The sequence below is a fragment of the Sciurus vulgaris genome (assembly GCF_902686455.1).
Source record: "Sciurus vulgaris genome assembly, contig: HiC_scaffold_611_arrow_ctg1, whole genome shotgun sequence".
In the NCBI taxonomy this organism is placed as follows: domain Eukaryota; kingdom Metazoa; phylum Chordata; class Mammalia; order Rodentia; family Sciuridae; genus Sciurus; species Sciurus vulgaris.
Genome location: NW_027632409.1, coordinates 3919400 through 3942937, shown reverse-complemented (window position 1 = coordinate 3942937; position 23538 = coordinate 3919400). Strand labels below are relative to the sequence as shown.

Below are 23538 nucleotides of genomic sequence, written 5' to 3'. Positions count from 1 at the left end.
AGGAAGGCAGCCCAGCCCAGGTGGTAGCTGTAAATTGAGAGGAAACTCTAGGAGGGGAACTGACCAGCGAGACCTCCCCACAGCATGAGTCTTCCCTGCCGGGTGAGGTTTCCCCAACAGAATGGTAAAATCAGAGACACAGGCCCAAACAGGCCTTGCCTTAGCCCGCAGCCTAGTTCCCCTTTGGATGATCATTGATCAACAAGTGGAGGCACCTGTGCCTACTAGCAGGGAATACACCCCACCTGGAGTCCACCACTCCTACAGAGGCAGCTTCCTTGTGGAGCACCGCATTATCAACTTCCTCCAAGACTTCAGCTTACTGAAGGCTCAGAGGGGACATATATAGAATTCTTCAAGGACATTGTAAGTCAATAGAGGAAATCTGCAACATCTCAGCAGTCCACTGATACCTGAACAATATGAGAAAACAAGTAAAGAAAATGCTGCAAACTAATCTAGATGTTACTTCAATAAAACCCAATGACAGCATGGCAAAATAAATGACAGAAAAGGAGTTCAGAATGTACATAATTAAAATGATCAGAGAAGCAAATGATGAGATGAAAGAGCAAATGCATGCACTGAATGATAAGATGAAAGAGCAAATGCAGGCATTGAATGATCGCACCAATCGACAGTTAAAAGAGCAAATACACCCCACTGGCTGCTCTGAAAAGCCATCTTTGCATTGTTCCTGGATTCAGCTCCTCGCTCGCCACAACCACCTCCGCCGCGCGCCTCCTCTGCTGCCGCGAACTCCAGCAGCTTTGTCGCCAGAGTCCCTGAACTCTCCTTTCCTCTTTAACCCACTGCATTGGCTCACTGGCGTACCCCACCATGTCAGACGCAGCCGTGGACACTAGCTCCGAGATCACCACCAAGGACTTAAAGGAGAAGAAGGAAGTTGTGGAGGAGGCAGCGAATGGAAGAGATGCCCCTGCTAATGGGAATGCTAATGAGGAAAATGGGGAGCAGGAGGCTGACAATGAGGTAGATGAAGAAGAGGAAAAGGGTGGTGAGGAAGAGGAGGAGGAGGAGGAAGGTGACGGTGAGGAAGAGGATGGAGACGAAGATGACGAGGCTGAGGCAGCTACAGGCAAACGGGCAGCTGAAGATGACGAGAATGATGATGTTGACACCAAGAAGCAGAAGACCGATGAGGATGACTAGACAGCAAAAAAGGAAAAGTTAAACTAAAAATAAAAGGCCGCCGTGACCTATTCACCCTCCATTTCCCGTCTCAGAATCTAAACGTGGTCACCTTTGAGTAGAGAGGCCCGCGCGCCCACCCCCCGCTGGCAGTGCCACCCGCAGATGACACGCGCTGTCCAACACCTAACCAAAACCACAACGTGAATTTGCAACAGGGGAGGAAAAAAAGAACCAAAACTTCCAAGGCCCTGCTTTTTTTCTTAAAAGTACTTTAAAAAAGGAAAATTTGTTTGTATTTTTTATTTACATTTTATATTTTTGTACATATTGTTAGGGGTCAGGCATTTTTAATGATCTCGGATGATCAAACCAGCCTTTGGAGCGTTCTCTGTCCTACTTCTGACTTTACTTGTGGTGTGACCATGTTCATTATAATCTCAAAGGAGAAAAAAAACCTTGTAAAAAAAGCAAAAACAACAACAAAAAAACAATCTTTTTCTGAGCATTCCAGTAAATTTTTTGTGTATGTACTTTAGCTGTACTATAAGTAGTTGGTTTGTATGAGATGGTTAAAAAGGCCAAAGATAAAAAGGTTTCTTTTTTTTTTTTCCATTTTTTGTCTATGAAGTTGCTGTTTATTTTTTTGGCCTGTTTGATGTATGTGTGAAACAATGTTGTCCAACAATAAACCAGAATTTTATTTTGCTGAGTTGTTCTAACAAAAAAAAAAAAAAAAAAGAGCAAATACAGGAAGCAAAAGATCATTTCAATAAAGAGTTAGAGATATTGAAAAAGGAAAAAAAAAAACAAACAGAAATACTTGAAATGAAGGAAACAAAAAACCAAATTAAGAACTCCATAGAAAGCATATCCAATAGAATAGAACACCTGGAAGACAGAACCTCAGACATTGAAGAAAAAATATTTAACCTTGAAAACAAAGTTGAACAAACAGAGAAGATGGTAAGAAATCATGAACAGAATCTACAAGAACTATGTGATATCATGAAAAGTCCAAATTTAATAATTATTGGGATTGAGGAAGGCCTAGAGAAACAAACCAAAGGAATGAACAAACTATTCAATGAAATAATATCAGAAAATTTCCCAAATCTGAAGAATGAAATGGAAAATCAAGTTCAAGAGGCTTATAGGACTCCAAATACACAAAATTACAACAAACCCACACCAAGGCACATTATAATGAAAATACCTAACATACAAAATAAAACAGAATTTTAAAGGCTGTGAGAGAAAAGAACCAAATTACATTCAGGGAGAAACCAATACGGATATCAGAAGATTTTTCAATCCAGACCCTAAAAGCTAGAAGGGCCTGGAACAACATTTTTCAAGCCCTGAAAGAAAATGGATGCCAACCAAGAATCTTATACCCAGCAAAACTTACCTTCAAATTTGACAATGAAATAATATCCTTCCATGATAAACAAAACCTAAAAGAATTTACAAAAAGAAAGCCAGCAATACAGAACATTCTCCACAAAATATTTCATGAGTAAGAGATGAAAAACAAAGAAGCAAATCTGCAAAGGGAGAAATTATCCTAAAGGAATTATCAAATAAAGGAGGAACCAAGTAGTGTCACATAAATAAATAAATAAAATTTAAAAAATGAACCATGTGACCAGGAAACCAAATCATATCTCAATAATAACCCTAAATGTTAATGGCCTCAATTCATCAATCAAAAGACATAGACTTGCAGATTGGATTAAAAAGAAGGATCCAACAATACGTTGCCTACAAGAGACTCACCTCATAGAAAGAGATACCCATAGACTAAAGGTGAAAGGATGGGAAAAAGACATACCATGCACATGGACTCAGCAAAAAAGCTGGAATATCCATCCTCATTTCGGATAATGTGGACTTCAAGCCAAAGTTAGTCAGAAGGGATAAAGAAGGTCATTTCATACTGCTTAAGGGAAGCATAAATCAGCAAGATATAACAATCATAAACATCTATGCCCCAAACAGTGGCTCATCCATGTATGTCAAACAAATCCTTCTCAATTTCAGAAACCAAAGAGACCATAACACAATAATACTAGGTGATTTTAACATGCCTCTCTCACCACTGGACAGATCTTCCAGACAAAAATTGAACAAAGAAACCATAGATCTCAATAAAATAATCAATAATTTAGACTTAACAGACATTTATAGAATATACCATCCAACAAAGAGCGAATACACTTTCTTCTCAGCAGCACATGGATCCTTCTCTAAAATAGACCATATATTATGCCACAAAGCTAATGTTAGCAAATACAAGAAGATAGAGACACTACCTTGTATTCTATCAGATCATAATGGATTGAAGTTAGAAATAAATGAAATAGTAAAGCACAGAAACTATTCCAACACCTGGAGATTAAACAATATGCTATTAAAAGATGAATGGATAACAGAAGATATTAGGAAGGAAATTAAAAAATTCTTAGAGGTAAATGAGAACAAAGAAACATCATATCAAAATCTCTGGGACACTATGAAAGCAGTACTTAGAGGGAAATTTATTTCATGGAGCGCATTTAATAAAAGAGGTAAAAGTCAACAAATAAACAACCTAACACTACAGCTCAAAGCCCTAGAAAAAGAAGAACAGAACAACACCAAAAGTAGTAGAAGAGAGGAAATAGTTAAACTCAGAGCTGAAATCAATGAAATTGAAAAAAAAGAAACAATACAAAAAATTGACAAAATAAATAGTTGGTTCTTCAAAAAAATTAACAAAATTGATAAACCTTTAGCCACACTAACAAAGAGAAGATGAGAGAAAACCCAAATCACTAAAATTCGGAATGAACAAGGAAATATCACAACAGACAGGATTGAAATACAAAATATAATTAGAAGCTATTTTGAAAATCTATACTCCAACAAAATAGAAAATTTCGAAGACATCAACAGGTTTCTAGCGACATATGAATTGCCTAAACTGAAGGAGGTGGACATACACAATTTAAATAGACCAATTTCAAGTACTGAAATAGAAGAGATCATCAAAAGCCTACCAACAAAAAAAAGTCCGGGATCAGATGGGTTCTTAGCCGAGTTCTACAAAACATTTAAAGAAGAGCTCATTCCAATACTTCTCAAAGTATTCCATAAAATAGAAGAGGAGGGAACCCTCCCAAACTCATTCTATGAAGCCAATATCACACTGATACCTAACCAGACAGAGACACATCAAGGAAAGAAAATTTCAGACCAATATCCTTAATGAACATCGACGCAAAAATTGTCAACAAAATTTTAGCAAATCGCATACAAAAACATATTAAAAAGATAGTGCACCATGATCAAGTGGGTTTCATCCCAGGGATGCAAGGTTGGTTCAACATCAGGAAATCAATAAATGTAATTCACCATATCAATAGACTTAAAGTCAAGAATCACATGATTATTTCAAAAATGCAGAAAAAGCATTTGATAAAATACAGCACCCATTCATGCTCAAAACACTAGAAAAAATAGGGATAGTGGGAATATTCCTTAACATTGTAAAGGCCATTTATGCTAAGCCCATGGCTAATATCATTCTAAGTGGTGAAAAACTGAAAGCATTCCCCCTAAAAACTGGAACAAGGCAAGGATGCCCTCTTTCACCACTTCTATTCAACATTGTTCTTGAGACTCTAGCCAGAGCAATTAGACAAACCAAAGAAATTAAAGGGATATGAATTGGAAAAGAAGAACTCAAACTATCCCTGTTCGCTGATGACATGATTATATATTTAGTGGAACCTTGAAAATTCCATCAGAAATCTCTTAGAACTCATAAGTGAATTCAGTAAAGTAGCAGGTTACAAGATCAATGCTCACAAATCCAACGCATTTTTATACATAAGTGATGAATCTTTAGAAAGAGAAATTAGGAAAACTACCCCATTCACAATAGCCTCGAAAAAAATAAAATACTTGGGAATCAATCTCACAAAAGAGGTGAAAGACCTCTACAATGAGAACTACAGAACACTAAAGAAAGAAATTAAATAAAACCTTAGAAGACGGAAAGATCTCCCATGTTCTTGCATAGGAAGAATTAATATTGTCCAAATGGCCATACTACCTAAAGTGCTATACAAATTCAATGCAATTCCAAATAAAATCCCAATGACGTACCTTAGAGAAATAGAGTAAGCAATTATGAAATTCATCTGGAAGAATAAGAAACCAAGAATAGCTAAAGCAATCCATGCAGGAAGAGTTAAACAGGGGGTATTGCAATACCAGATGTTCAACTCTACTACAAAGCCATAGTAACAAAAACAGCATGGTATTGGTACCAAAATAGAAAGGTAGATCGATGGTACAGAATAGAGGACACGGCCATAAACCCAAATAAATACAATTTTCTCATACTAGACAAAGGGGCCAAAAATATGCAATGGAGAAAAGATAGCCTCTTCAACAAATGGTGCTGGCAGAATTGGAAATCCATATGCAACAGAATGAAACTAAACCCATATCTCTCACCATGCACGAAACTAAACTCAAAATGGATTAAGGACCTTGGAATAAGACCAGAGACCCTGCAGATTATAGAAGAAGAAGTAGGTCCAGATCTGCAACATGTCGGCTTAGAACCAGACTTCCTTAACAGGACTCCCATAGCACAAGAAATAAAAGCAAGAATCAATAACTGGGATAGATTCTAAACTAAAAAGCTTTCTCTCAGAAAAGGAAACTATCAGCAATGTGAAGAAAGAGCCTACAGAGTGGGAGAATATCTTTGCCAATCATACTTCAGATAGAGCACTAATCTCCAGAATCTATAAAGAACTCAAAAAACTCTACTCCAAGAATACAAATAATCCAATTGACAAATGGGCTAAGGAAATGAGTAGACAATTCACAGAAGAAGATCTACAAGCAATCAACAAACATATGGAAAAATGTTCAACATCTCTAGTAATAAGAGAAATGGAAATCAAAACCACCCTAAAATTCCATCTCACCCCAATTAGAATGGCAATTATCAAGAATACAAGCAACAACAGGTGTTGGTGAGGATGTGGGGAGAAAGGTACACTCATACATTGCTGGTGGGGCTGCAAATTAGTGCAGCCACTCTGAAAAGTAGTGTGGAGATTCCTTTGAAAACTTGGAATGGAACCACCATTTGACCCAGCTATCCCATTCCTTGGCCCAAACTCAAAGGACTTAAAATCAGCATACTACAGAGATATAGCCACATCAATGTTCATAGCTGCTCAATTCACAATAGCCAGACTGTGGAACCAACCTAGATGTTCTTCAATTGATGAATGGATAAAGAAACTGTGGTATATACATACAATGGAATATTACTCACCCATAAAGAATGATAAAATTATGGCATTTGCAGGCAAATGGATGAAATTGGAGAATATCATGTTAAGTGAGATAAGCCAATCTCAAAAAGCCAAAAGATGAATGATATCGCTAATAAGTGGATGATGACACATAATGGGGGGAGGGAATGGTTAGTGTTAGGGTTAGAGTTAGGGTTAGGGAGGGGGGCAAGTATGGAGGAAGGAAGGACTGTATAGAGGGAAAAGAGGGGTGGGAGGGGTGGGGGAAGGGAAAAATAACAGAATGAATCAAACAACATTACTCTATGTAAATTTATGACTACACAAATGGTATGCCTTTACGCCATGTACAAACAGAGAAACAACATGTATCCCTTTTGTTTACAATAAAAAAATACATTATAAAAAATGTTATTGTACCCTTCATTCATACCATATAACAACACATTGTTACATGCTAAATACTAAATAAGAATTATGAATAAAAAGCACTGAAATATATAAGAAAATATAAAGCATTCAGAAGTCGACTAAAAAAGAGAGAGAAAGGATGCATGTGGTGGTGCACACTGAACTATTCAGTTCTCTGAAGGCTAAGGCAGAAGGATCCAAATTGTAAGGTCCACCCAAGCAAATGAGCAAAATTCCATCTGAAAATAAAATTTAAAAAAGAACTGAGGATATAGCTCATAAATAAGGTACCCTGATTTCAATCCCCAATATCACAAAAAGGAAAAAGAACAAATAACAAAGAGTTATTTCTTTTCAAAGTTATACAAAATATTATTTTGCTTATAAATAGTGTAATATTAAAATAAAAATTCTATTCCTCAAATGATTCGATGAAAGGGTTAAAGAAGAGGTGACAGAGTGAAAGAAAGTCATTACCTCACATGTAATCAAACACTTATAAGATAGGAAAACACAGACTGTAAGAGAAAAATAAGCAAGAGACTTGAACAGTCACTTTAAATAGGAGCTATCTAAGCCTTTAATAATGATAAAAAACTCAACATCTTTCAAAATTAGGTAATGTAAAATAAAATCACATCACATACACAAAATTAAATAGCACTGATGAACATATGGAACAAATGCATTTTCATAAAGGGAAGGCAGAGTTTAAGCTGTTTTTATACATTTGTAGAAACTGTTTTGTTATTGAATTCACATGATACACCCCCACCAGAAACAGAGACTAAAATTACAGTACTTGTACATATGATGATATGGCCATATGCCTTCAGAGTTGAAACCCAGGGGCATGTTTAAAGAGGATGTACAGTTAGGAAGAAATAAATAATGAACTGTGTAAAATTATGATTGCTAGAAGTCAGGCACTACTTTTGTTATGCTACATTCAGTTTGACAAATGCTATAAAACACCATGTATGTTTTAGATGTCACAAGAATGTTACAGTTCATATGTAATATATTTAAAAAGTTCATATGGAAGCATATTTAAAAAGGAAATGTGCAAAAGAATCAGTTACACACCCTATGGATAGATGATAAAGCTCATCCTTAAAAACATTTCCATTTTTCCCAATATAATCTATAGTAACATTTCATCAAAATTTCACCATGCTTTGCTTTTAATTGAAGGGACCAAAGCAAGCAGTTCTAAAATTCTCCCAGGAGGTTAAATATACATGAAATTAACCAAGAACTCTCTAAAATATAAGAGCAAATTTAAAGACCAAGTAAATTTAAGTACTTCAGTAATATCAGTACTGGATATTTCAGTAATTTCAATTTTCAGTATTTTAAAGACCAAGAAATCACAATAGAGAAAATTCCATAGGTAAATCCATATGTATGTAAATATCATTTTATTGTTAAATGCAATGAAAGCACCTATATAAATCCAACTATATTGAGAGAAATATTTAATGTGAATGAATGATACAACCTAACCTAAAGGTAGATGTTAGAACAGGAGACACAGATCACTGCAGAGCTTGTGTACAGAATGTGTGCATTATATATGAGCATCCCCCAAAAAACTGATATTAAGAGGGAAGATTTTCAAAATATAACAGAATATAAGCCTCCTGATTCCCTCCATTCATGAATACATCACATAAATATCTACTTCTGTTTTGAGTCCCTCTTAAAATGAATCGAGAGTCATACACATTGGACAACTGAAAAATAATCTACCATCAGATGGGTAGAAAAAGTTGGGATCCACCTGAAAATTATCCTGCCTTGAACAATGTGCCATAAAATTGAGACAGAATGCCCAAATGCAGTATCACCCTGAGTAGAGGAAGACTGATTAAGATCATAAATATAACACATTTAACTCTTCTTTTTTTTTTTTTTTTGTGGTACTGGGGCTCAAACTCAGGGTCTTGTGCTTGCAAAGCAAGCACTCTACCAGCTGAGCTATCACCCCAGCCTTTTTTTTTTTTTTTCTTTTGCAGTACTGGGGATCAAACTCAGACATTTAACTCTTAATTGCCTATAATTTGAATTTTAATTTATCTGGGGCACACAGAGGAAGCGACTAGACATACACAAGGAACAGAACCTGAGAAAAGGGGTGCTTTTCTATGGCAATTTGAGATTAATAGGATTTATTCCATGGTACTGGGGCAAAAGAGGAGTTATATCTCAAGGATCAAAATTTATTCCAACAAGGGATTTGCCAGCATACTTTCCAAATTGCTATAGGTAACAGTTGAGTTTCTATCTAGCCAGCACCAAAGAGTTAATAGGGACAATACAGTCCACCACTGGCAACCCAAGTGGGAGTTCAGCACTGCCTCAGTCCTCTCCCCCAGCTCACCTCAGTAACAGCTCCAGGTCAAACCAATACTTTCTGAAGGCATTTGTCCCAACTTCATCATTTTCCACTCAATGGACTGCATCCTAAAACATTAAGCTTTGGAAGAAATGACAACTGTGCATTTGCATATCTCCCTAGATTACAAAAAAGTGGCTTCACATTGGTATACAAGCATTTCCATGGGGTACAATCTCCACCAGGATTGAAGAAAAAGGGTTAAAACCACAGATCCCTGTTCATTTCTAAAATAGGTTTACATGGCCTTTTTCTAGTGAGTATAAGGCAGCCTGAATTCTAACAAACCTGCATCAGGAATTTACTGCACCACTCAACTATAAGACCTTCTACAACTTGAGCACAACTGTTAGAATAGCTAGTATCAAACCACTGAAGAATATCTAGTACTTATATGGATATGGAAGAAATAGTTTAACGATGATAGAATATGAATAAAGTACAGCTATTTTTGTAAAAAACAAGTATTGAAAGTTTAAAGTTCATTAAAAACTAACACAGTAATATTAATTCTGGCTGCATTTCTAAAGTATATGAAATCAGTATATTAAATAAATTGCTGCATTCTCATCTTCATTGTAGCAGTATTCACTGTAGCCCAGATAAGTAAAAAACTGAAGTGTCTTTTGACTGAAGAGTACTCCCAGCTTTATGGCATTCAGATACTTCCTTTAGAAACTATGCCCCCTAGATTTGGACTATTCTCTAACAAGATAAGACCCAAGTACTGATATACACTAGACTCTCAAGATATGCCAGCTGTGGGATCCTCATATCAGACAGTTGAGGAAACACAGGGCCAGAAAAATAACAGAGGGGGAAATGAGAACCCTCTCCTAAAATCCAGAAGTGGGACTCTCAATACAAAGACATTCTGATAAGGTGTCTGACCTTAGAGAGGCAAAGAGAGGATATAAATACATATATTCTTGCAAAAGTCAAGTGATGGCTTCCCTACTTTACTAACATGAAATGCTATTAAACAAAACAGAACAAAAAATCCTTTGCTTTTGATTTTTTTCTATAGGGCTGGGGATTTGACATAGGGGCTTAAATCTGAGTTATAATACCCATCCCTTGTTTTAAAATTTTGACAGGTCTTTCTAACTTGCCCATGGTTTACCTAAATTCCTGATGTTGACCTTGAAAATGCAATCTCCTTGCCTTACCCACTTGAGTCTGAGATTATACATATGTGCCACTGCATCCAGCAAGAAAATAAATCTTTAAAAATTTCCATCCAGTTTTGGGTAAAATAATTTAAAAACATTGTGCTCCTCATTTGAAATGTAATATGGGAAAAATAATGTGGAAAGGGGAAGTTGTTATTGGGAATTTGGATAGGGATGTGAAATTATAAAATTATATATATACATATATATATATCTTATATATTTATATAAAGGTTTATGCTGGGAGACAGGGTTCTGGATTTGACATTTTGCTTCCCATATATTTAGAACATTCAAGAGGATATGGGCAGGGCGGCACACACCTGTAATCCCAGCAACTCATGAGACTGAGACACTAGTTCAAGGCCAGATTCAGAAACCATCTCATAAATAAATAAACAAATAAATAAATAAATAAATAAATAAATAAATAAATAAATAAATAAATGTAACAGGGATGTAGCACTGTGGTAAAGAACTTCTGGGTTTAATCCACAGTACCAATATCCCCTCCAAAAAAAAAGAAATGCAAGCTTAGGAGAAAGAACTGAGACACCCTACAGACTACAGTTCCCCTCATGTAGGAAAAAAAAATACATGGAGCTGTGATTCTGATGATTATCTCACTCATAAATCCACCACACACAACTGGAAATGTGCTGGAATGCTGCCACTTTAGGTAGGGGCTGAAGATATACTGCATGAATAGGACAGTACTTCCAGAGTCTACTGCTGACATAAGCCCCACTTGACTGGCCAGTGGGGATTCAGAGCTGACCAGTTCCAGATGACTCAGGCCTGCAGACACTAGAGACTATCACAGGGATTCTAGTCTACAATTACCAGTTCCCACCACAGTCAGTGCAGCCAGTTTCAAGCACCCTCATCCCCCAGTCTCAGGATGCCACTGCACACTCAATATTTACTGACTTTTGAGGAACCCAGTGCTCTTTATATAGATCTTCCAGCACCCACACAGCAGAAGAAACCAAGTCCCCTGAACATAAAGAGGGAACCTAAAGGTGTATACCAACACTAACAAGCTTCAGAAACAAAGACCACCCCAGTTGACCAAGACTACTCCTCTTCACTGCCTGTGTGCTGGATTGGACAATACTTAACTAAGGGCTCCTGAGTGGACAGGGCTTATGTCTTCACATGCTCAGATTGAACCTAATGAGTCTTCTGAATGAAAAGAGGTGACAACAAATGCATAAATGAATGAGGTCAAAATGGAAGGTTCTTTGCTGGGAATTGAAATCCAGGTCCTCAGACTGCAGCTAATTTTAAGGCAAGGTTTCATGGAGAAGTGGGATCCAGCCCAGTCAGGAGAATCTTGCATTTAACCTTGCATATAAGGTCTTTTTGATTTGCTGATTATGTATGTTTATATATTATTCATGGATGGAAATAATAAAGTGACTATACTGTAAAATTTCATTTAACTTTGCTGCTGTCTTGTAAGGCAACACATTGAATATTAACTGGGAAGGAATCCCCTAAGGCTGCAATATCCAATGATAATATGTGAGGTGCAAGGGTTATTAAATTTTTTCTAATATTTGCATAAAAAATAAATAGTAGAAATTGATTTAAATAATATAACCCAATATATTCATTATGTCCCCCCAAAATTACTAAATATACGTTTTTTTTGGAACAGCACCCTCAAAACTATGTCAAGTCTTCAGAATATCTCAGTTCACAGAAACACATTCCAAATTTTAGAGTTTCCTCTAACCTCAGAGGATGAAGGTCCTGACCACTGCTTTTTATGCTAGAGGTAAGGGATAAAATTCCTTACCAATATTTCTCCTCAGGTCCAAGAAGCAGGAGAGACAATGCCCTGAGGGAGAGAAGGAAGCTTTAGTCAGAAAGTTATCCACGGTAAACATTTTTCCATCAATTGCTTGCCACAGTCCATTCAATTCAGATATCAGGAAGTTAAAGAAGAGAAGTTCCAGGAGCTGGAGTCCATGTCTTCAATTCCACAGCTTTGAATCTATTATTTAAAAGCATTAAATTTAAACTCCTTATTTTGCACTTTGTTCTTAGACCTAATGGTCAGTTTATGACATTTTTTATCTAGTATAATCCAAGACGCTCAACAATAAGCAAGTGGGTTTTTAATGATAATGAAATCATTCAAATGTAGGCCAGATTTTGTGGCCTACACCTGTAAGCCGAGCAGTTCAGGAGGATGGCATAGGACACTTGTGAGTTCAAAATCAACCTCAGCAACTTAGCAAGACCCTGTCTCTAAATAAAACATTAAACATTGCTGGGGATGTGACTCAGTAGATAAGTGTCCCTTGGTTCAGTCCCCAGTATCAAAAAAAAAAATGTGTCTAATTTAAAAGTCCCAGTACCTCCACTATACCACATGACTGATACAACTTTTCTTATTATTTTAGGACTTAATTACACTTATTCATAAAAAGCAGGATTTTTATGTGTGTGTATGTGAGTGTGTATATACATACTACTATCTAATACACATTTTTTAAAAATTTATGTGTAGTATATGTATGTATATATGTGTGTATGTATATATACGTGTGTGTGTGTGTGTGTGTGTGTGTGTGTGTGTGTGTGTGTGTGTATCTTTTGCTTGATATCTGGTATCTGGAATGCTGGAATGGAATGAACCATATCCAGCATTTGTTGGAAAAAGTCTACTTCTGAAAACTTTCTGATTAACACTCCCTGCTCTTATTCAGGGCAGTGTCCCTCCTTTTCATGGACCTGAGAAAAAACATTGGTAAGAAATTGTATTTTTCAACTGAAAGAAATGCAATCAAGATACCTGCCTCACTTATGTCTGTCTACAAACACACACTCACACACCTTTTCATATAGCTGACTGGTTATGAGGTTCCCTTTCCAGGATCCAAGGAAATCCTGGTTCAGTTTATATTAAGAACAATCATGAGCCAGAAATAATCTCAATCCTCATTTACAAATCAAAAAATATAGAATTTATGTCATTTAGTAAACATACCTGAACATGGGCAAGAGTGTCATGGAGTAAAGCACTCATTTATTGGGGACATAAAGTAAAAGGAGGACAAGTAGAAACAATTTGTTGCACTACCTTGAACCACCAGAGAATTGAAATCTGAAATTCACACAAGGAAGATTCAACTTTCAAATTTGTGCATGTGCATGACATGGGTACCTACAATGAAAAGGTAATTACAAGTTTTTGAAAGAAAATTCATGTGAGTGGTGATAATGGTTAAACAATTAGTATCTGCATGGTGTTTTTCAGGTTCTTTCTCCAGCTCTGGGTGACGGCACATACATATATTTGTAGCCTCCATGAATAGCATTATCTACCTTTGTCCTCGAAAATTATTCCTTTTATAGAGTTAAGAAAACACAGGTTTCTGGACATTAAATGGCAACTCAGCAGCACACAGAGAACTACCCAGAGACAAATGTATGAAATCTCTTCAAAACTCCTCAAAGACTAGTTAACTTCTGATATAGGGAATGTCAATCCAGAGAAATATTATTTCTTCTCCAATTTGGAGAGAGTGCCTAGAGAAAACATTCCAGGAGCAACACAATTTTTTTTCCTTCTTTCACCTTAAGGAACTCTTCAGAAATATAGCTAGTAACTGAGGGTAAATACTAGGAGATTACATGGTGCAAAAAAGCTCACCACAGGTCCAGTGTCTGAGTATGACTCAGGAAAGAAAAGAAATAAATCTAAAAGCCTTATAAGAAATTGAAAAAAATTATGTAACTATTTCTAAAAATAAATGTCCTTTTGTTGCTATCTTATCTTGTTGCTACCACAATATCTTTCAGTAAAAAATAAATTATGTATGAATATTTCTAGAATTTGACAAATCTTATCCCATTTGATTTTGAATCGAACTTCAAAATCCAGACACTGAAATTCATGATTCATTGTCAGAAACATACCAAGAAAAAAGAAAGAAAAAAAAAAAAAAACTTCAAGGAAAAGGAGTGGATGTTTTTGTGAATTTGTCATTCAACAATTTACTTACCAAATGATATGAGAAGATATATTCATTTACCTGCAGTCAAAGGGAAGAGAGATTTTACTTAGCAATTTTTTTGTTAGACTTTCCAAGATAAGCCCTAGAATTCCATTTGAAATAACCTCCTAATATAAAACAGAGAAGAAACCTACAATACATACACAGGGGAAGAAAAAATAAAAATAAAAATTTTTAATAATTAAAAGTAGAACAATTTTTTTTTTCCTGAAATCATACTCTATCTGCCCTTTTGGATTTTTTTTTTATCTTTGAAGCCAGAAACCACAATATAAAAGCAAGTTTGAGAGCCTCAAACTGCCAATTTGTTCAGAATATAGCTAAGTGTTCAATAATCACAAAGGATTCAACATCTTTAGACATTAGAGAAATATAAAATAAAATACCATCATAGACAAAATTAAACAGTATTGATGAAGATATAAAACAAGTGAATTCTCATAAACTCAAGAGGAGTTTAAGTTATTATCTATTTGTGGAAAAATGTTTTTCTATTGAAGATACATGATACTCCCCACCACAGACACTTACTGAAATTACAGCACTAGTGACCATGATAACCTGTAAGAACACAATAATACTTGTCCAAACACTTGAAAACCAGAAGGATGATTCAAGAGGATGTACATCTTGGAAAAGATAAATAATAATTTGTGGAAAATAATGTTCCTAGGGACCAGTCACATTTTTGGTTATAGTTTATCCAGCTTAAAAAATAATACAAAATACCATGTTTAAGTTTTATATAGGTACCATATGCATGTAGCATTTCATATTATACATTTATAGAAAGAAAATATATAGGACTTATAAGAAAACAAAAATCATCAGAAGCACAAAAGACTCAAACATCCCATGTGTAGATGATAAAACATCATTACAAAGATGACATTTTCACCCAAATTAACCTACAATATATTCCTATCAAAATTGCTATGTACCTATGTGATACACATATTCTACCTTTATGTGTATCTATAAAGCAGTAACTTAGAAAACTATAAATAAATAGAAGGAAGACAGAGGAAGGTAAGAAGAGATGAAAGTGGAACCACTGTGTACTAAAACGGAGGAAATTATATTCCATTCTTGTATGATTATTTGAAAATGAACCCAAATATTAGGTATAACTATAATGCATTAATTTAAAAAAAATCAACATGATTTACTTTTAATGAAAGAAGGAACCAGAGCATAGAGTTCTACAATTCATCCACAAAGTTAAATATATATATATTTAAGAAAATTTTCAATTGTAAGAAAAAAAGTACTTATCATTAATAAAATCCATACATGAATCCATATGTATGTAAAAATTTAAAAAAATATGTATTTAGTTGCAATAGAAAAGTCTAGAAAAAACAATCCATCACAAGACCAATCTCAGCAACGTAGCTGGACAATGTCTCAAAAATAAAAAGGAAATAAAAATTTTAAAAAATAATAAAAATAAAAAGGGAAATAGCTCAGTGGTAAAGTATCCCTCCCTTCAACCTCTAATTAATATATTAAAAAAAGTAAAGAATAAATAAAGTAAAAATGAAAACTAGCTATCTCCGGAAGAAGCGAAGTCACTATAGCCCGCAGCTCCTCTCCTGCAGGAAGATCGCATGTGGAGAGTTGCTTATGATCATCTTCCCACTGTCAGTCACCAGTGTCTGTGAAGATACTGGGTTGCAGGCACACAACTGCCAGATAGCTTTTGAGTCAGGGCTGAGGGTACCCGTGGGGATAGGCAAGACTGTGAGGGGTCTCTGCCCCTGACATGCTCCCCACATGGATGGCCAGTGGGACTGAGAATGTAATGCCCCACAGGAGGACCCAGGCCTGCATACTCCGGAGGCTGCTCAGAGTCACATCCTCCAGCTCCCATTCCCGCCATACCAGTCCTGAGGTTTCAACATTCTCTCTCCCCTAGCATTTCTCCCCAGGCTCATGATGCCTCTGCACACTCACCATTTCTTGGTGCTCAGGAGCCAGGCCTGCTCCTTGGGAATCTTCAGCAACCACACAGCAGAACAACTGGGTACTCAAAAACGCGAGAGTGAATCCTTGCGCCGAGTGGCAGGAATGGTGGACACAGGAGAAAATATCCCTGCGGGATGGCGGAAGCCCGCCCCCTCTTCTCTGACTGGACTCAGGATTGAACAGTTCTCACTAGGCACTTCTGATTGGACAGGGCTTCAGACCAACCAGTGGCCATCTTTTTGAGGGACAGGGAATAATGTCCAGTGTAAGCATGAATAAAGCCAGGATGAGGGCTGGGGATATAGCTCAATTGGCAGAGTGCTTGCCTCACAAGCACAAAGCCCAGGGTTCAATTCTCAGTACCGCCAAGAAAAAAATAAATAAATAAATAAGACCAGAGTAACAGGTTCTTAGTTAAGTTTTTCTTTCTTTTTCTTTTTTTTTTTTTTTTGAGGTCTAGGAATTGCACCCCAAGAGTTCCAAACAGCAGAACATTTGCAATTAACCTTGCATATAAAGTTATTTCTGTTTGTGGATTATATATGCCTGTATATTATTCATGAATGAAAATAATATAGGAACAATTACTTTAAAATTTCATTTAACGTTTCTGCTCTCTGGTCTTGTTGGTTTGTCTAGGAGACAGATTGAATTTTGTTTGGAAAACAATCTCCTAAAGCAACAATATCCAATGAAAACAACATGTAAGGCACAAGGGTAATTTAAATATTTCTGGTATTCACAATAACAATAGAAAAAGTTGAAATCAATTTTAATATCATAACCCAGCATATCCCAAATATTACCTTTATGTGACTAATAAAATATTACTAATGAACTATATGTGTTTGAGGAACGGCATCCTCAAGTGTGACTCTCTTCAGCATATCTCAGTTCAAAGTAAGCAAGTTCCAGATTTGAGAGCTATGGGACTCCTGATGTCAATGAGTTCAAGAGCCTGGTCTATCTTTTTTATGCTAGATTTGAGGGATACAGTTTCTTACTAATATTTCTCTTCAGGCTGAAAAAGTAGGAGCAGGAAGTGTTCAAAAGTAGATCATTCTTTCCCACTTGATACTGGTCACAGGGTCTTTCCTAGTGCAGATACCATACAGCAAACGAAAGGACATGGGATCCCAAGGGCTTGGAAACACATACCCAGTGATTTTCCACAGCCTTGACTCTATTGTTTAAATACATTAAACACAAACTTATCTGGCAATTTGGCTTTAGACCTAATGGCCAGACTGTAATATCTGTTTCCTCCTATGGACAAACTCCCACAACTAATAAGAAGGTGGGCTGTGACTCAGGATAAGCTGTGTCTGATTCCAAAACCAAAACACCCCCACCAGATCACAAACTCTTGCAGCATTCCTTATTCTCATCAGACTAAAAAAGTGACAATTATTCAAAAAAGCAGGATTTGTGTATATAAAATCCAGTTGTATTACATAGCATTATATAAGCAGAACATTCTAATATACCTCTGTCATCATGGAGCTCCCATTCCAGGATCCAGGGAACCCTGGTTCAGTTTACATCAAGAGCAAACGCCAGTTAGAATTCATCTCAACACACCTCCCTACATTTCAAAGTATAGGTTGATATTGCATAAGAGGTAAGTTAATCAGTGTTTATCAATTATTGAACAGGCTTATCTAGATGGAGATAAAGGACTACAAAGTCCTATATTTTCAAAGCAAAGAGGAACATGGGTTATAGAGGCATGCAGCAGATTTTTTTTTTTTTTTTATTGAGGGCATAGAGTAAAAGGAGGCCAAGGAAGGGCATATAATTATTGACAGTACCATGAAACATCAGAGAACTGGAATATGGATTTCAGACAATGAAGAGTGGATATGTTGTATTTCAGCACATGGATGACATGAGTGCCCATGATGAAAAGGTTATAATTTCTAAAAGAAAATTAATATGGTGTCAGATAATGGTTAAACAGTGTCTACACAGTAACTTCAAGGTGTTTTGTCAGCTGTGAAGGCACAGCAACTACTTTTATCAATAGTCCCCATGAAACCATTAGTCAACTGAGTCCTTTAAAAACATCCAACTTGAGAGATGAGAGCACACAGGCTTCTAAATATCAAATGGCTTCTCAGCAGCTTGTGTCAGAACTAAGAAGTGCTCTGTATAGAACTGTCTAAAATTCATTTTAAGCTTCTCAAAGTCTGGTTTCCTGGTATAGGGGATGTGCATTTAGATAATTATTCCTTCTCCATTTCAAAGACAAAGCCTACAGAAGATATCTGAGGAGGAACTTTTGACTTGAGAAACTATTTTAAATCCTTTATGTTAAGGGAATTCTTCTGTAATGGAGCTATGTCAACCCAGGTTCCTCATTGGGGCAAATGTTTGGAGACTACAGGGTGCAAGGAAGTAAAACACAGGGCCCAGAATCTGACTCAGGGAAGGAAAAAAATCAAAATAGCTGATAATCAACTAAAAGATAGCTCAAACTTGTCACTTGGGAAATTGAAAAAAACAATTGAACAGTTGGATTTTATTTTCCACATGGAGAAGAGATTAACCAAGAAAAATAACTTTTTAAATGCCAACACCCAGAGCATACTGGATGCAGAGAAGCAGCTACAACCAGAGATTTCTTGTGGCAATGGAAATTCAGCAGCCCTTCTGTGATGTGATGTAATCTGACTGAGCTATTGAAATGCTACATATGCAGATCTCTTCACACAGCTTTCCCTTTTCCGGGAGTCTGTCTTTAGCAGGAGGCTAGGCTATGTTACCAGCTGAATTGTGTCTTATCCCCAAATCTCATATACTTATGTTGCAAATACCTAGTACCACAGACTGTGACTCTATTTAAATATATAGTTTTTAAAATCATGATTGTTAATCCAGTTAATTGATGTAAAGTCTAACATTTTATCCATATAAAAAGCAAGAATAAGAACAAAGAGAACCATAGGAAAATGGCATGCAAATATAGAGACAGAAGATGGCAATCTACATGTCAAAGAGTGGGTCTGAAATAAAATTATTCCAGCAAGCACCTTGATATACAGACTCTGGAATTAGAACAAATAAGTTTAAGCCCATCTGTGGCACTGTCATGATAGCCCAATGATACCAATATAGCCCAGTAGAAAATATATACACTCTTGCTACAGCATGGCAGAATGAAGGTAAACTCAATCACATCTCATTTGGCCAGCACTGAAAGACTGAACTGCTGCAAGAAATGATATTTCTTACTTTGATATTAAAAAGGCACGTGAGAACACATTCATCACCTGATAAGGTTATAGAAAAAAATTTTTTTTTGTGGTATGGCACAGTCATGAAAAATATGTAAACTACTTTTTACCTCATTTGTTTGTGTAAACCCTCACTCCTCTTTGTGTCATAATTTCCTGGTGGTAAAGGTGTTAGTTTTTAAGTAATGTAAAATAACTAGAAGTAGAATGGAGCTGATGGGTTCGAGGGCTACCTAGGACAGGTAGCTAAAACAAAAACAGTAGGAACAGAAAAGAAATATTAAGTTCCTAGTAAACATTGAACATGAAATGATGGGTAAATATATATATTTTGTTATTTCTACATGTAATCTGGAGATTTACACCTATTAGGTTGCCAGGGAGAGTAATATAGTCTAGATATTTTTAGGGATGGGAATGTATGCCATTGAAGTGATAGATTACTTGGACAGGGTTTAGGGGAGTCCCCATACTTACAGATTTGTCCTGGACCTATCTTGGTCATCTCCAATTCCTGCCTGTTGATACACTTCTTCAGAATTCTCATCTAAACTTAGACCAGAGATATCATTTTTTGGCTGTGTGGTGCACTTGCTCATTCCCCTAGGAGACAGAATTAACAAGTAGCTCCATGATGATCTGCATGAAACTCTGCAAAGAGACTGTCTTACATGTAGGTCATTAATTAATGCTGGCCATCCTGTCTGACTCCACAGAGGACACTCCAATTGAAAATTTTTACACCCAGATCAGGTATATATAAACATATGCATAGGCCTCCATACAGTGGTGATATTGGGTCACAGAATAAAGTCTAGGATAAATATTTGAGTAGAAAAACTTGTATCCAATATTAAATATCCAACCTACCAGCCACATCCAGTGGTACAAACATGAAAGTACTGCCACAGTTTAAACATGGAATAACCTTCTCCTGTGATTACAGGTCCCCTCCAATTCCTGCCCCCATAAAAAAAGGGGGAAGATTAAAGGACTTCTCAGATGTGATCACAGATGAGGACTTACCTCATTGATCTTCTCTGAACTACCCTCTTTTACCTGTGAGTGGTTCTCAATAAGAGGCCATAAGTGTCTGATGTGAGGGCTGAGTCAACATCTGGACTTTTTGTGTCTAGAATCTTGGAAGGTTTGGAGGAATCAAGAAAAAATCTTACTCTCTTGCACATCTCTCTTCAAAACATGAGCTGAATAAGGGACTGTCTTTAAAATATGTGTCACTTGTTACCAGAGTTCTAAATTCTATTGGGTTCTAATGCTAAGAAATTGAAGTTCCTTCAAATTTTGTCACATGGGACTCTCTTCATATAATAAGACCTCCCCAAATTGTTTTTGTGATGCTTACTTGACATCGTATCTATGGAAAATTATACAAACAAATGGCATTTCATTCCCTTGGGAAGATATAAATGCATAGCTACACACTTTGGTGGTGGTTCACAGCAGGCCAGATGGAGAAGACTCAGATCTGTTTGGCAACATTAAAACCTGATTTTTTTCCAACTGAGTTTAATCTGTATATTGAGGCTGCATTCTGACTGGAGGCAGAAAACAGCCATCATCACAAGAGATGGTCAGAGAGCAGAGACCCATTTAAAACCAAGCTTGCTGGTGGGTCATTTTTCAGAGAAATACCTGTGGTGGCCATATGATGGCAGGCTTGCACAAGCCCAGGTCAAACTGTGTGCTCTCCTAGGTTGCCTGCCAGTCACCTGCATCCCATACAATGGGCTCTCCCATGACTTCTTCGGAAAACCACAGAGGCCCTGTGCCGGGGACCAGCCCAAGCAGCAGAGTCCAGGGGTCCTTGATGGCCTGAAATACAAAAGCCCCAAGTGATTAGACGGCGCAGCGTCGGCGATGGACAGCAACCACACAGACTCAGGTCAGTGTTAGGTTGCTGACAAGTTTATTGAATTTACCAGCAATTTTTATACCCTTTACAAACCTACTAAGAAAAAAGGAGGAAGTTTCAAGGGCATAGATAACAGAAGAAGGATTTGGGCATTTAGCCAACAGGCGCCATCTGGTAATATCTTATCTTTATTAACTAACATATTTCTGCTAACCTAAGTAACATCAAACAAATATAATGAATTTATTTTGACCCGACACCTTCAGAACATAGCTTAGACGTGGAAATATTATTCAAAGTCTAACTTTTCCTTGACCTATATTTGACACTGCCACTTAAGTTATAGACGAGCTGATACTCAGTCTTTGTAGTCTGATGTTGGTTTTTGTGGTTCTCTAGGCCAGTGTCTTCTTAGATATAAGGGGAGATCAAAGTGTATGTTTTTAGTAGGTTTTCTTTCTGGGAAAACTGGGGCCTGCCTTTGATCTGAAAAGTTTATCCTTATTTAGTTCCTACTGTGGGAGGCAGCTGATGTTCTACAGGACTAGACGTAACTAACGAGCTAAAGGAGTTTTTATTTTTGCCTTAGAAGCCTGGGAAAAATCTGTAATAGAAATTATCCTAAGGGAGTCAAAACACTGTTCCCAAGAAAAAGACACAGGACACGGTTGCTCAAGAATGTTTTTCACCCTAAGACACATAGAGTTTTGTTTTGTACAAGTCTCATAGGTATCATTTGTCTGGAACCTGAATAAATCATTTAATAAAGTTGTGTTCCCTTTATCCCCCAATGCATTTATTCCATGAGAGAGACTCTGCAATGAATAATATATCAGTAAAAACAGCAGGCACAGAAAACCCCAGAATATGCAGATGGCTTCCTGGCAGGACCCAGTTTTCAGATGAGACCTTGCAAGCATCTTCCAGAGGAACTTTGTCATGCTCTGGTAAGGGTCTTATTTGCCAAGTGCCCCCGCAATTCCCCCTTTTTTAGTTTGAAGATAAAAGAGGCCTTGCTGGATCCGAAGACCTTTAAGGATTTTAACAATTATTCGGAGGATAACTGGAAGACAAAAAATCAGTATAAGAAAACAGAATCCAATTAGACCAAATTGTAAGATAGTATTAAAGAAAGTACTGTTTGTAATTGTTTTCTTTATATTACCAAATATGTCGAGGGCTAAATTAACATCCGGAGCAACCGATAAGTGAGCCTGACTAATATCTTTAATCTTTTGCTGTAGAGCTAAAATATCTGGGGCTAAGTTAGTATTATTCCAAATTCCCTTAAGATGATTCTGAACTTCAGACCACTGAGTAGTATTATTAGCCTCTAAAGGTGTCACACAAATCCACTTGTAATTAGCATGACACTTAGTGGTCATTCTAGTTTGAATACTTTGAATTTTATTTCCCATAAAAAGAACTGCTTCTTCAAGAGCATTAATTCTAATTTCTAATTTTTTGTCTATCTGTTCTTGAGCAGCTAAAGCTACAGAAACATTATGGGAAAGATCATTAACATGAGAAGCAGTGTGAATTTCCTGTACTAAAGCAGTAGTTGAAACCGCTAAAGCTGTAATAATACTAATTAAGGCTGTAATTCCTAAAATAAGGGCTGCCACAAAACGTTTTGGCCTCATTAATTCATTTAGTTTCTTTAAAAGTTCAGTTCCCGGATCATCATACCAAGTTTCCTTTAAAGTTACAGGCAGAATAACATAAGAGGGTTGATGCACAATAAAAAACACCTTTAAATCCTTATTAAGAGTAGAGTTAATACAATTAGTTAATACACAGTCCTTACATTGTATATTATAAGCATCATCATTTTTTGTAACGTTAACATTTTGAATGGAACCCATTAAAATAGCATGTGGAGCATTAATACAAGCCCTAATATTATAAGATTTAATTTTAGTAGTTTCTGGTCTATTTAGTTTTACCACATCAGTAGCAGCAAGTAACCTATA

General features: G+C 36.5%; 1 protein-coding gene and 1 long non-coding RNA gene across 2 annotated transcripts in view; both read left to right on the top strand.

Annotated features, from left to right (window-relative positions):
- Window positions 1–23538, top strand: part of LOC306652827 — a 186322-nt gene that overhangs the window by 73365 nt on the left and 89419 nt on the right. The window lies entirely within an intron of this gene.
- Window positions 803–1666, top strand: LOC306652830 (prothymosin alpha-like). The gene has a single exon (XM_079125508.1). The coding sequence runs from the start codon at window positions 841–843 to the stop codon at window positions 1171–1173; it is 333 nt and encodes a 110-aa protein (XP_078981634.1). The 5' UTR covers window positions 803–840; the 3' UTR covers window positions 1174–1666.

What these genes read in the sequence shown, in the direction of transcription:
- LOC306652830 (XM_079125508.1), top strand. Translation starts at nt 841, where the DNA reads ATGTCAGACGCAGCCGTGGACACTAGCTCCGAGATCACCACCAAGGAC.